Source organism: Melopsittacus undulatus, chromosome 5, assembly GCF_012275295.1.
Source record: "Melopsittacus undulatus isolate bMelUnd1 chromosome 5, bMelUnd1.mat.Z, whole genome shotgun sequence".
NCBI lineage: Eukaryota > Metazoa > Chordata > Aves > Psittaciformes > Psittaculidae > Melopsittacus > Melopsittacus undulatus.
This window is the reverse complement of record NC_047531.1, coordinates 7779504-7793392: the sequence shown is the minus strand read 5'-3', so window position 1 is coordinate 7793392 and position 13889 is coordinate 7779504. Positions and strand designations below refer to the sequence as shown.

The 13889-nt window shown below is 45.7% G+C and overlaps 1 protein-coding gene across 1 annotated transcript in view; it reads right to left on the bottom strand.

Annotated features, from left to right (window-relative positions):
• PPM1H (protein phosphatase, Mg2+/Mn2+ dependent 1H) overlaps nt 1-13610 on the bottom strand; it is a 131879-nt gene extending 118269 nt beyond the window's left edge. The window contains exon 1 of the mRNA XM_005148064.3: nt 13339-13610. Within this exon, the coding sequence (XP_005148121.1) occupies nt 13339-13574 (236 nt within the window). The 5' untranslated portion in view covers nt 13575-13610. The remainder of the gene's footprint in view (nt 1-13338) is intronic.
• Nucleotides 13611-13889: the final 279 nt, after the last annotated feature.

Here is a 13889-nt window from a genome sequence, read left to right as displayed (position 1 = left end):
AACAAGTGCAAGAGAGGCAGTGCACCTTACCCTGTAATTAAATTAAGGGATAGTTTTTATTTGTAAGCAAGGCAGTCCCACACAACCTCCCAGACAGCAGCCACATCAAGCCTGCAAGTTTACAGGACTGGTATCACAGCCTTTTATCATGATAGCATCGCTTCTCCCGCCCCTCCCAAGCATCTGAACTAGCATGACAGGACAGATAACCTGAGGCCATCTCAACACCAGAGACAAAAGTGACTAATGGTGAATTTGCTCCCACCTTGCATCCCTGGGGGATGCTGAACCAAACATCTGTGTTACAGCATAGGCCATGCAACCCTTCCAGCAGCGGCTGTGCACTCCTTCCCCAGAACTGCCATTGGGACCTCTCTGCCAGGGTGCTCATGGCACCACTGCCACACTGGCAAAAAAGGCCACTAGAGGAAGGGAACCTGATGGGAAGAGAAGGGGAAGCCTCCATTCACACAGTTTCTCTAAATTGCAGTATCTCACGTTCAGCTGCTCGAACAAAGAAGCAACAAGTTCAGCCTTCAGACCTCAACCCTCTCCAGAGCCATTCACTCCACAGGGCTCAGGCAGCATTTGAGTCCAAGTCTATGCACATTTATTTGCAGTTTCTCCCAATAACAAACAAGATACAAACAAGGCATTTTCTGCCTTCTCCCTCCTTGCTCCTGGAAACAGAAAACAGGCTGAGCCTTTGAGGCCAATGCTTCCTCCTCCCCAAACAGGAGCCATAGGGTGCACCAAACGTTGGAGCAAAACTAATAATCTATGAGCAAGTGATGGAGAGACCTTGATCTCGGGCTGCACTCTACCTTTCATACAAGAAGACAACCTTTGCCCCCAAAGTGGTGTGCTGTTCATACACAGAAGCATGCCACAGTGTGGTCCATTCCTGTCACTGAGGGTCCTGCCTCAGCCCCTCTCCAGCAGCATTTCTAACACCTCACGTCAGCACTTCCACACAAGTTAAATAGTTCTGTTCCCTTAGCACTAGAAGAAAAACAAATGCCTCAACAGGGAAAGAAGTCCCCATATCATTCCCTTCGGGTAGAAGCTATGGCTTCTATTAAAAGACAGCTCTGTCCCCAGCCCACATTAAACCAACTACACAACCAGTTTCAGAGCAGCAGCAACATATCAGCAAATAATAAGATCCCAAAGCAAACCTTTGGGCCAGAAAGACCTAAAGAGCAATTTGCAGAGTACACATAAGTTGTTCCTTGCCTTTGCTTATACGTATACCTAGATACCTGAAAGAACTATGGTCATTTTATGTTTCCATTTGCATGCTCCTCTTGGTTTCAGATGTCAAAATTATACTGTGCAGCAAAACCTAGAAACTCACTGCCAGCTATGAGGGTTACCTGTTCTCTGGTTTCCAGTGTCTTTTTCATACAAATGAGCCGAGTACCAAAATAATTCCCCATCCCCTCCATGAAAGCACTACGCAGAACTAGCTTGTGATTTAAGAATCAGACACTTCTAAAACCAAGCAAGAATGGGATTACAGCTAATCACATTAGCCTATAACTTTTTTTTCCCCTCTAAAAGCAGGATTAAAGGCAGAGATGGGGAACTTCCCACATTCCCACACACCAGCTGCATTCTTCCAGACTAGGCTTGCTGAATGGCTAATAGAATTACCATCCACAGACCTAGGATTGTCAGGGATTACCCTGGAGAGGTTGCTTAAGGAACTCACTGGGCTGTAATTCCCAGCTTTGCACTACTGGAGAGGGGCAGAGCGACCTTAAAATGACATTGAGAAGTACACCAGAGGGAGTCCCAGGCTGAAGAAGTTGTCGTCTTCATTTTGAAAGGGCTATGGAGACACTGACCTTAATTAAGTTTATTGAGAAGAATAAAGACATGAACTGAAAGCACAGGAGTGTAGGTGTGATTAACAAGAGAGGTGACAAGGTAAGGGAGGGGGAATCACCCTCCAGGGCTGATGCTGACATAGCTTTTTTAAAAGATTAAAGAAATCAGTAAGTTTTAATGCCTTACCAATTCCTGCATTCTGGCTGAGAGCGTATGTGACCAATTCAAGTTCTCACCTTCAAATGACACATGGAAATGGCTGGAAAACAAGTGCTTTTTGTGCAGAGAATGGAAAGAAGACAGGGAAGAAATCCTTTTACATTCTGCAAAATGGAAATCACTGGTTTCAGATCAATGACATAAGGTTAGCTTTATGATCAGTATTTTCCATTTCTAAGTGCCTAACCAAATACCTGAATAAAAAGGCATACTCCATCCCCAGCAGCACCACACATACAATACAAATCACTGTATGACTCTAAAAATTTCTTAAGGATAAACATTCCAAGCTTGAGCTTAGATTAAGCCCTTGGAAAGAAATGGGGAAAAAAACCCAAACAACTTTTAATTTCCCTTTCAGTCAAGACACCTAAAAGTAAGTTCAGCAAAGAGAAGCAAGAAGTAGTTCAAACAAATCTAATTTATACTCATGAAACAAAGATAGATCTGGAAGAAAATGCACTTTCTCAAATGCTTTCAAACCCCAGCAGCTTAAGGAACCCAGCTTTCCTGCACATGCATCACATACTGCTGAACACAGAATAAACCCAAGACCCACACTCAGCCAAGTGCCAAGGCACTTGCACAGACGTGGAGCCATGGAATTAATGGCAGGGGAAAGGGATACAGGAAGAGACACTGAGCTCCCCAGAGGGCCACTGAAACCAACAGAGGTACAACACTTTGCATTCCTGGGTATGAGTAGAGCATCCAGCAGAGATTATTATCATATGACAATAATAATCATCATCATCATCATCAGTGCCAACTTTTGGCAACTACTTTTTCCAGCATGAACCTCCATTTAATTCAAACTGCTTCAAAGCCTAACAAAACCCATCTGAAATCAAAGCAGCAATACCTATGATATTTTCTTAGCCTTCAAAGAGCTGTGCCTTTAAACATCACACCTGAACAAAAGGTCAAAACCCTTGCTCAGGTAGTTTGCCATGGGAAGGATCCTATTTTATCCCAGGGAATGTATCAAGTGTTTCATAGCTAGGTAAAAGGCTGAAACTGCTGTTTCAGAAGAAACAGCACATCTGTCCACACAGTGACCTGCTACATCTGAAAAACAGAGAGATCACTAAAGAACAGCAGGTGACTTGTTTGTTTGTTTGCTTTCTTTGCAAGACTTCTCCACTAACAGGACCAAAATCAAATTGTAAGAGCTAGAGACCCATCCTCATTCTCACCTCCAACATAAGACTCCACCAAGGCCCAGACTGTTAGTTCTGACTGACAGCTATTTTATGGCATTACAAGCATGCATTACAAGTCCTCTGTTTCTGAGGAGGTCTCTAACACATACCTAAATACAAACAAATCATACTCAGCCTCAATGAATCTGTTTTGGCCCCCAGAAAACTCAAAACCAAAAAGATCTGCTGGAGCTGGATCAATTTTGCCTCTCTGTAGGGAGAGTAGAAATTATCCTAACAGGACATAAAGGACAGAGGAACAAATAAGGGAAATTCAGAAGGAGGGAACAGAGGGGAGGAAAACAATAATCTCACCTCTGTCAGTGCCTTTAAGCAACGGAGCAGATACACAGACAGCACAGCACAAAGGGCACTTAGCTATGGGACCAGGAGATTCAATAAAAGAGGAATTTAACTGGGCAGATTTTGGAAAGAGAGCTATGCTTATGAAAGGATCCCCGGACAATCTCACAGACCTTTATCACCAGTCCAAGGACACTTTGCTGCAGGATTTCTGAAGCAGTTGTACACAGGACATCACAGCATGATCCTCAAAACCATCTCAAGCTAACATCTAAACAGCACATACTCCTTTTCTACTAATAGTTGTTGTGTCGTTCCCCCTTACCACCAAAAGAAGTCTCAACTGTTCATGGTGCAAAATAAAAGTAACAAAAGATACAATCAAAGCTCAATCTGTTTCTTTCCTTATTGTAGCAGAAAAACACCATGGAAAGCATACAAGCAATGGTATACGGTTTTCCACCCTTTCCCCTACCCTTCTCTCCCTGAAGTCAGGCAAAGCTGACCACTCCAAATCATAACATCAGTGTCATCATCACTGCCTGCAAAGGAGCTGGAACAGCATCAAAACCAATCATTTGAGGTTGACTAGACCCTGTGGTAGCACTTCAAGAAGAGAGGAGGAAAAAAATGATTGGAAATTGTTGTTCACCGTTCAGACACAGCCACTACCAGGACTCAGGACCTGTTTCATGAGAAAGAAAGGTGCAGAGCCTATAGGACCTGACATCATTCCTCCTCCAGCAGAGATGCTCAGTAGAGGTAAAAACAACCTGGCATTATGACAAGTGAAAGTGATGCACAGACAGACCTCCCCACACCAGAGAGAGGGGCCGGCACAATGCTCCTCTTCTTCCTCTTAGGGACCAGACCATCCTACTCCTGCTCCTCTTGGGGATGGGGACCATTTAGAAGCATTGCCATGGCCATCAAGACCAGGGCCACACAAAATTCAAGGTGATCATGCAACCTTTTGTATCAAAGAAAAGAAAGAGAAGGAAAGGAATTGAAGCTAAACACAGATGATTATCACTGAAGTGAACTGCACTAGCATCTTCCCATTATAATTTTTCCCTCTTTTACAAAATATACACATTTTCAGTTCTGTCAGGTCAGAAGGTCTCCGAGGACACAGCAATGCCTACACCCCTCTACCTCAGCAGCCCTGGACTGCCCCTGAAGATTCTCTTCCTTTTAAGCCTCATTGTGTTGAATACAGATCCCAAACAACAAGGGATGCTGGTGAGGGACTCTTCATTAGGGACTGTAGTGATAGGACAAGGGGTAACGGGTTAAAACTTAAACAGGAGAAGTTTCGATTGGATATAAGGAAGAAGTTCTTTCCTGTTAGGGTGGTGAGGTACTGGAATGGGTTGCCCAGGGAGGTTGTGAATGCTCCATCCCTGGCAGTGTTCAAGGCCAGGTTGGACAGAGCCTTGGGTGACATGGTTTAGTGTGAGGTGTCCCTGTCCATGGCAGGGGGGTTGTAAGTGGATGATCTTAAGGTCATTTCCAACCCTAATTATTTTATGATTCTATGTTTGCCACCCTGCTTCATGCCATAAAGGCCAGCCTGCCACAGCACACTGACAACCTCTTCTTATTTAAGTTTCAAGGTTTTTAAATCAGCATGAGTGCCAAGTCACATAAAGGGTCCGTATTTTGGCGATGCCCAACTATGTATTGCCCACACCCCCTGCTGCTCCAACCACTGCACTTACCAACATTTGCTCCCTCAACTTGGGAGTTATTTTTCTCCTTCCCCCTCTCAAATGCCAGCATTTAAAACATGCTGTGATCAAGAACCAGAGATATCCCTTAGACTGGGTTTTCCCCAGCACAGCCTCCCCCTGAAGAAACACTAATCTGTGGCCAAACACCTGCCTTACGTACAGTACTGGGAGGAGAAACCATACCTGCTTCCAGCCATTTGATCAGCTTCATCTGCTGAAGAGCTCATACAGCTCATTTAGCACCTTACCACTTACAACCACAAGTACCATCAGCAGCATCTACTAAACAGCAAGTAGGCTGCTGGATAGGTGAGCTGGGCAGGAGGTTCTAACAGTGAAGCTGGCCAAAGGGCTGCAATGGACCTGCTGGCCACCTCTTATGTGCTTGAACCTCTGTAATTACCACGTAATTACAACTCCCAGCCCATGTCTGTTGGATTTGGGGGATACAGGGGCTTGACACAAGCTGTTAATTCTCTCACCAGCTGTGCTCAGTATTTTGCACTCTGAGCACTTGAAACCGTGACCCCTTCTACTACTACCTAACCACTCCACACCACTGTGTATTGTAGCTGACCACTCTGAACATATACCCTACCAGGTAAATGGAACTGGACAAACGGAACCAAGTCTTACAAGTCACCCTCCTCCTTCTGTTTGAGGAGGAGGGAGAAAAAAGTCTTCAGACAGTCAAAAGACAACAAAAGGCATGGTTAATACTCAGCTGCTAAGGCCCAGTAGGACCTCTTGCATTTTAGAGCAGCAAGTTCAATCAGAATAAAGATACAAAAGGGACAAGATAAAAATCCAGGGTAGATGTGATCCAGGAGCCTCTGTCTCCCTGCACAAACCCTGCGCCAGCACACACACAGCACCTACTTCTACTCCAGCCCCATGCTGCAGTCAACTTACTGTGTCTCCTCTACCCAAACCCACCCAAAGATACCTCCCTCCATTCACTAACAGTGCTCCCCTACTCCAAGTCTTACTCAGGATGCAGCTCAACACAGAGCTGATTTAACATGTCCTAAACCCCACAAACCATGTTTCTTCCTTGCATGATACATGGACCCCATCTCAGGAATGACCTGTGCTTTGCAGCACTGCTTCCTTTCAAGGTCGAGCTGAGCATGTTTAATTTGATCACATTCACAGGCTCAAACCAGTTCACCCTGAGGGGCACAGCCCTGTCAGATTACATGATAACTGCTAAGCCATTCCCATTTACACCCTGTCCCAGGGATGCAGCTGCATCTAAGACAAATGAACAAAGCTGGAGAGTCTGCAGGTACCATCTGCCAACTGCCACCAGCACCAAGGCAGAAGGGGCAAAGGAAGGCTGCCTGGGAGGACACAGTCACCCTCCAGTTTCAGAAGTCGGGATCACGCTAAAGGGAGCTTTTCAGAACCACATGAGACAGCACCAGCCTCAAGCCCCTGAGGAACTAGCAATACACGGCAGCTTAGAGGGATGAATTTCATACTTGCCTCATTAGGGATCGTGTGTGCAACTCTGAGTACATCAAAAATACCCGAGTACATGATTTACCTGCTCTCCCTCCTCCTTTTCTCCTTTTACCCCCATTAGTTCTAAGAAATCAGAAACCACACAGGAAAAGCCAAGCACACAATGGCAGGAAAAACAACTGTGTTGTTCAAGCACAGAACCTTAAAACTTAAGATTCATTCCCTGTATTTGTTTCAAACCTCTTGCCAAAGCTTATCCTCACTGCCTCAGCTTCTTCACCTGAAGAACCAGAACATTTACACATGGACACTCTTCTCCAAGGTTATTCCAAGATTATTATTTGCAAGATAGCCGGCAAATTAGAAGCATTATACGAATATTACATGCTATAGTATAAGCTCTTACACAAGGAAAGGGATTTCTGAAGTTCTTAAAACTATCATGAGGTTTCTACAGGCAGTTTTATATGAGCCCAGGCTTAAACAAGAGCCTGGCAATGTGTATTAAAGTTAACATTATGCATAGAAGGATAATTCACACACAGGAAGAATGTTTAGTTGTCTTCGGGTACACGTATGGGATTTAGCTCATTCATCAAGTCCTACTCTAGTCCATGTTCTGAACTACAGGAAGAATAAAGAAACATAATTTTATCCAGACAAAGAGAAATGTAAACAGAGGGTTTTTTAAGCTTTAAAAGGAAAGTAATGAATTATTTCTGTGTACTTAATCTGACAAGACAGCCAAACAGAACCAGGTTAAAACAAACTAAAATGGCATTCCTTTTCCCAGGCATACCTTCCTCCTGAAGCCTGTAGCAAACAGAATGCACGCAAGAAATGTGTTTACCAATGGGTTATGAGTCATTCTCCCAGCTGACAGCTAGAAAGACTGGCTCCCAGAAATGAGAATGTAACCTTCAATTCACAGGAGCATGCCTGCGCTGCTGCCTCCTGTTGATGGGAGGCAATGGGGATTAGAGTAAGGCATGAGTAGTTGCAAGCCCTACAGTATCCTCTGATATCAATATATTGCCCACTTGAATACAAGCGATTTCTGCACTTGGTTTCCCGCATCTCAGCATAAGCTTTCACATGCTTCAGATTATTATTACAATACTTAACATTTGTATAAACAGTCTGATCTAGACAGAACATGAAGGGTCCTGCAGGTAGAAAAATACCCGTGTGTTATCTTAATTCTCCAAATCAACAGATTTTTTGTTGATTGTGCCAACATCAGATTTATGATCACTGAGAAAAGCTGGAAATTATTTTAATAACACCTCCAGTGAATCCTCACATATATGCATTTCCTACAAGCTAAGTAACACAGCATGAGAAAATATGATGCAACATCATCGGCCTTAAACCAGACAGTAGTTAGAGCAGAAAAAAACCTCCATAAGATTCCTCCCTGTTTCATTTGGAACTGAAGTTATTGTTACTGTAATAATGCTGTAGAAGGACAGTTATTATACTTCACCTACAACTCCGCATTCATTATGGGTCAGTAGTCACCACACCATGGAGAAAACATAATTGCTACTGCAGGCCTGCAGAGCAGAGAAACCACAGCATCTCTGAAATGTAACAACATGGAAAAAGAGCCCGGACTTTGTCTCTCATCAAATGAAAGCACTGCTGGGATAATAAATTGACTTCATAAGCCAAGAAACAGACACAACACAAAAGTTGAGTTTCTGGCTACCTATCATAACTTGCAACTGCAAACATAACTGGAGCATCCTTTAGAAAGCTTTTAATAATCAATTAAAAAAGGCAGGCAAAATTGTCCTTTGCATAAGGTCACAATGTACACTGAGACTTTCCCCATTTCCCTTAAGTGTATTTAATAGTACCTTTTGATACAGTCCAAAGAGATGGCAGAAAGGTTAAAGAGAGAAAAGCCTATGATACAGAAGCAGCTAGCTACAGTCCCATCCCCTGGATGTGGTTATAGTACTGAATTCTGGACTACCAGGTATACACATTCAAAATAGATGGAAAATCACAAGTCTTGTTTTTCCACCACAAGATGCTCCTTGATTGCAGTTTCCCTGCAATTCCACCAGCACAAGCAGCAGGCTAGTCCTTGTCATTTGCAAATTTAGCATCTATTTTTTTCATGCCATATGTAGGGAATTCAACCAGGACACGAAGGCTCTGTTCCACCCTGCTCACCCTCTGCCTTCATAAGAAAATGAAGCAAAGGATCTAAAGGTGAAAAACAGTGTTCTGGGTAGATTTCAGATGCGGGTGAATACCATCCGAATAATTACATGTTATATACTCCACATATGCTATCGCCTCTAGCTGCTGGTTACATTCAGAGTTTAATGCAGGGGCTGAGGCCAGCTCAGCAGAAGCTCTGCACGGAAGAGGTCATTGCACGCTGAAAACAGCAGAGAAGAAATTCCCCTCCCAGTAAGAAGGGAGGGCACACAAGCAGAAGTTCAGAAGACAGCTCACGGCTCGGACAGGGAAAGGTCTGGAAGAGCATGAGGCCTTGGGAGCACAGCTGCCTGCGGAGGGGAGGGAGGACATGGAGTAAATAAAGCATCAGGCAAGAGCCTCCTCCCAGCCCCCTTGCTCAAATACATCATTTAACTTTTCAGAGAGCAGCAAATCTCCTTACCCCTTCGGATTAAAAGCAGGCTTATGGGAATGTTTGTTAACAGGCTGCCCTCACCCTGGGTCATTCCTGGTGCACATCAGCTAACCACACGCAGCAAACCGACTCTAATGATGCCCTTGATTATAGGGGAAAAGTTTATTTCTAAATTAAATGATACCTTTAAAGACAATTAAAAAGCTTGCTGGATGTGGGATACAATTCTCATTTTGCTTCCCCAGAAGGTTTGATGACCATTAGACAAGTGTCTGTGGTGTAAGAGTATCTCTCTGAAACACCTACTGGCTTTTTGCCATCCTGTAGTATGAGGTGAACTGAAATTCAAGGTCTCAGGTCTACCATGCAAGGAAGAAGACAGCAGGACAGTTGTTCCAGAAGACAGCTTTCAGGCTGCTCATAAACTAAGAAAAGCTGAGTGCCTATGGGATTCCCACTGAAATTTCAGGAAGCAGTGATGCTTTATCCTAGCAGCAAGTATGTTTTTGAAGATTTCATTTGCCTGCCTACATGCTTCTCATAATGATCACACTATTAAAAGAGGGGAAGCTAATAGTAAAAAATAAAGGCTAATTTACATTTCACTGCATAATATCACAGAGATAAGTAGGTAACTTTAAAAATAAGTTACAATATATATAACACAGATGAGCAATATTGCAAAAATACCCATTACAAAGAAGTTCAGTACAAAAGAAGCAAGAAAAAGGGGAGGAGAAGTGCTTGTTCCAGGGGAACAAGTCAGACAAACAGGCACATGCCACAGATGCTAAGGAGAGGAAACAGTGGGGTGAGCTTCTTTATCACCCCCTAAGTTAGTAAGACATCCCTATTCTCAGGAATCAAAGGAACGAGAGGATGTCCCTGAAAAAAACCTACATATTTTGTGGACTCAGACTGCTTTAGTGCTGCATGGGAACCAGGTCTAACCCCATATTGCCTTCTCCAGCTTAGATGAAACACCGATATGACAACATCAAGGAGCTCTGGTATCATCCATAAACTGGTATGTTTTACAACTAAGGAAAATGAACATTGCAAACACTTTCCTGGGCCAAAGCCTCCAGGTGATCTGTTCTCAGAGCCAAAATTTCTCCTTAGACACAGCAAGACAAATGCTGGTGCTGGGCATAGAGCACAAATGCACCAGCTCAAACCCCTCTGTGCAAATGGCCCGTGACATCAAGGCAGACTCAATAAAGGTGGTACGTACTCTCTCCTTACACCTCCTGAGCAAAATCCCTGCCTTCTAAGTCTGCAATAAACCCTCCTTACCTTTAAGGAGTAAAAACCTCAGTGCCTAAAGGCATCCCTGCCAACAAAACACTTTTGTTGATTTGCTAAAACATGAAGACACGGGAAAGGCAATAGCTCAGAGAAGCTGGATCTCACAGCACTGCAGGTACAACATGGATTTTCTGATTCCTTCATACCAAAGCAGACTTGTAAAATGTGTGTTAAAAGGCTGACTTTTGTATTAGGTCACAGGCTCCTTGTGAGGACACCAAACTTCCTCCTAACATTCCTGCAAGTGCCCACTTGTACTGTAACAAAAGGCCAACATTGCTCTGACAGTTTCCTTTATAGACTAACTATAGCTAACACAATGCTAAATAATAGCATAAAAATACTTCAGTCCCTGCTCCCCCCCAAAGAAAACAAACTTCAGAATATATATAAAGATAATTTGACCTTCCTGGTATTTTTCCATTTCTTTCCTCTCTAGAATCAAATGTGCTCCAAAAGGAAAATAGGTATTTTGAACATATACCTCCAAGCAAGTCTCACAATTATTTTCAGAAAGCCTGGTCATAGCTCAGTAGGAGTAAAAAAAAAGAAAAAAAAAAGGAAAAATAAGTAATATTTGGCAAACCCTGGGTTTGTCCTTACTTCTTTATTTATTAATGGCTGTCACGCTGCTTTGCCTTTGGAGGACAATGCAATTTTGGCAGCACTACTTTCCTCTTTGCTTCTGCGCAGCAAGCATTTTGACATCTTCTGGTTATGACCAGACCTCATTTTGGAAGACCACACAGATGCTTCTGGGAAGAGCCTGGTAACATGTTCACTAGTTCTCTCTCTCAGGAGTACCAAGCTCTGCTTCATCAGAGCTAGAACCAGTATAACTGCACTGGAAGGGGATGAGACAAATGAAAACAAAACCAAGCCCCTCAAAACCAAACCCAGAGATAAAGCAAAAAGCCAACCTTTTTTCACATAGATAACAATGGGAACTGAGAAAGCCAGTGACTTTTTCATGCCTCCCACTTAACCAAACAGCTCAAAGCTTGGAAGAGTAACAGGTATATGAAAACAACCCTGGCATGTTCTTGTCCTTTCATGGTCACCAGGGCCACTCATCTCTAAACACTCCCTCATAGAAGGTTTCATGCACAGGGCTGACCCAGGTGTTTCCTTTCTGGCACACTCGTTTTTGTTCCCCAACAGTCTTAGGCAAAGCTTGCAGGCAGCAGTGGATGGATGTACATACCTGAGAGCCAAATAACCTCCCTTCCACTTCGTCACCAATTGCAATTACAGTTACTTGCTGAAAGCCACAGCACCTCACACAAGATAAAAATAGCAGCACTTACTTGCTTTGGTAAAGAACTGCTTTTTAAGGGACCATTATAGTAGCAGAACAATTAGAGCTTACTTTTAAACATCTATACTTATAGCTCCTAGGGAATATGCTCAGTAGTCTGTTCAATTCTTTAATAACCTGATGAGAACAATCCAAATCGCTTCCCATTCCAGTGTCCCAAATGATGTAGCAACCTCTTAAATAAAGTTAGTGATAGCTCATTAACAATGCAAAGCCTTCACTGTAGTTTTTGCAGCAGTTTTGTTCAGAATTCAGGTATGCCTGAAGAGATAGCACTCAACAACAGAACAGTCTGTACCTTTGGAAGAGCTAGTTTAGTGCAACTTGTAACTTGTGAGTGGGTAGAGCAATATGGATGGCCAGATCTGTGCAAGACTTAAGAAACACTGGCAGAGAGAAACCAAATACTGATTCCCCCTCCCACTATCAAAGAAAACAAAGTGTCTACCAATACAGGAATCAAGTGCAAGGACATGCCTTGCCTCCACAGCTACTCCCACTGTCAGCAGGAAGAGGCTCTACATCCAAACAAACACTGCCCTTTGCTTGGATGGTATTTAAGGCACTGCAGGCAACCGTTTAGTTTAACTGCACTGAAGGCTACAACTAGGTTCTGACCAGACACCCTCTAAACTAAATCCTATGACACGAGTAACTCAGGGCAACAAACTGCTGGGGAAGCCCAGTGTTGGGGTTAGCCTAAGGATTGTTCTTTCAGTTTGGGGCTCGCATTTCTCCAGTTTTTCCCCAGACTGGAGAGCACCTGGGCCACAAGCACCCAGCCACCATGAGCGAGCACGACGGCTGCCAGCGGGTCACAAGGAAAGTGCCCCAAACCCCACACGTTCCACCGCTTCTGGGCAGCAGGAAGCAGTTACACACGCACAAACCAAGCCGGGTTCCCTATCAATGGCCTTTTTCATTCCCGAGTCAAGAACAGAGGCAGTTGTTCACCGGCGGGGTTCACACCACCCTTGGCCCCAGCTCCCCAGAGCCCTCACTGCGGGTGGAGGAGCCCCAGTGCTGCCCATTTGCTATCCTTTACCGGTCGCGTAACAGTCGGGTACCCGCGGAGCCTCGCAAGGGCAGCTGACCGTTCGCATCCTCGGCCTCCCAGGAACGAGCTACCCAGGTGCAGAGCTATGGCCGGGGCCGGGCACACGGAGCCGCCGATGCCGCTTGCCCCATCCTACCCCGTCCTACCCCCCTCCCGGCTCCCGCTGCCCGCGGCGCCGCGCAGGCCCGGTCCGGTGCAGGGGGGTCACCGGTGCGCCCGGGAGCGGGCTCATCCCGACGGGCCCGGCCGCGCTCCACCTGCCCGCCGCAACCGGGGTCCGTACTCACTCCGCGTAGCCCGTGGTCCAGGGCAGGCGCCGGGTCTCCTTGCTGAGGATGAGGATGGGGCGGGCGATGTGGTCGGCGGAGCACTCCACCTCGTCCGGCGACAGTCCCAGGAACTCGGGTCTCCCGTAGGGGAAGCGCAGGGGCAAGTCCGCGCCGCTGCCGTGCTCGGCGCCCGCGCTGCCAGCCATGATGCCGCCCATGAAATTGGCCACGGCGGACTTCACCCGCGTGAGCATAGTACCCCCGCCGGCGGCAGCGCTGCTGCGGGGGCTCCGGCTGCCCCCGCCGCGCTTCCGCAATGGGGGGGCCGGGCGGGGGAACGGGGGGTTCAGGGGCAGCCGGGGGTCCGCGGCCTCATTGCAGCAGCAGCAGCAACGGCAGTAGCAGCAGCAGTGTCGGAGGCAGCAGCAGTGTCGGCGGCAGCGGCAGGTTTCCCCCTCCCGGCGCGGCGCTGGGTGAACTCAGCCCGGCGGCGGCGGCTGCTGAGTCATGTGATAACGCGGCTGGATCTGCCCGGGCGCTTCCTGCTCCTCCTGCGGCACCGGCGAGCC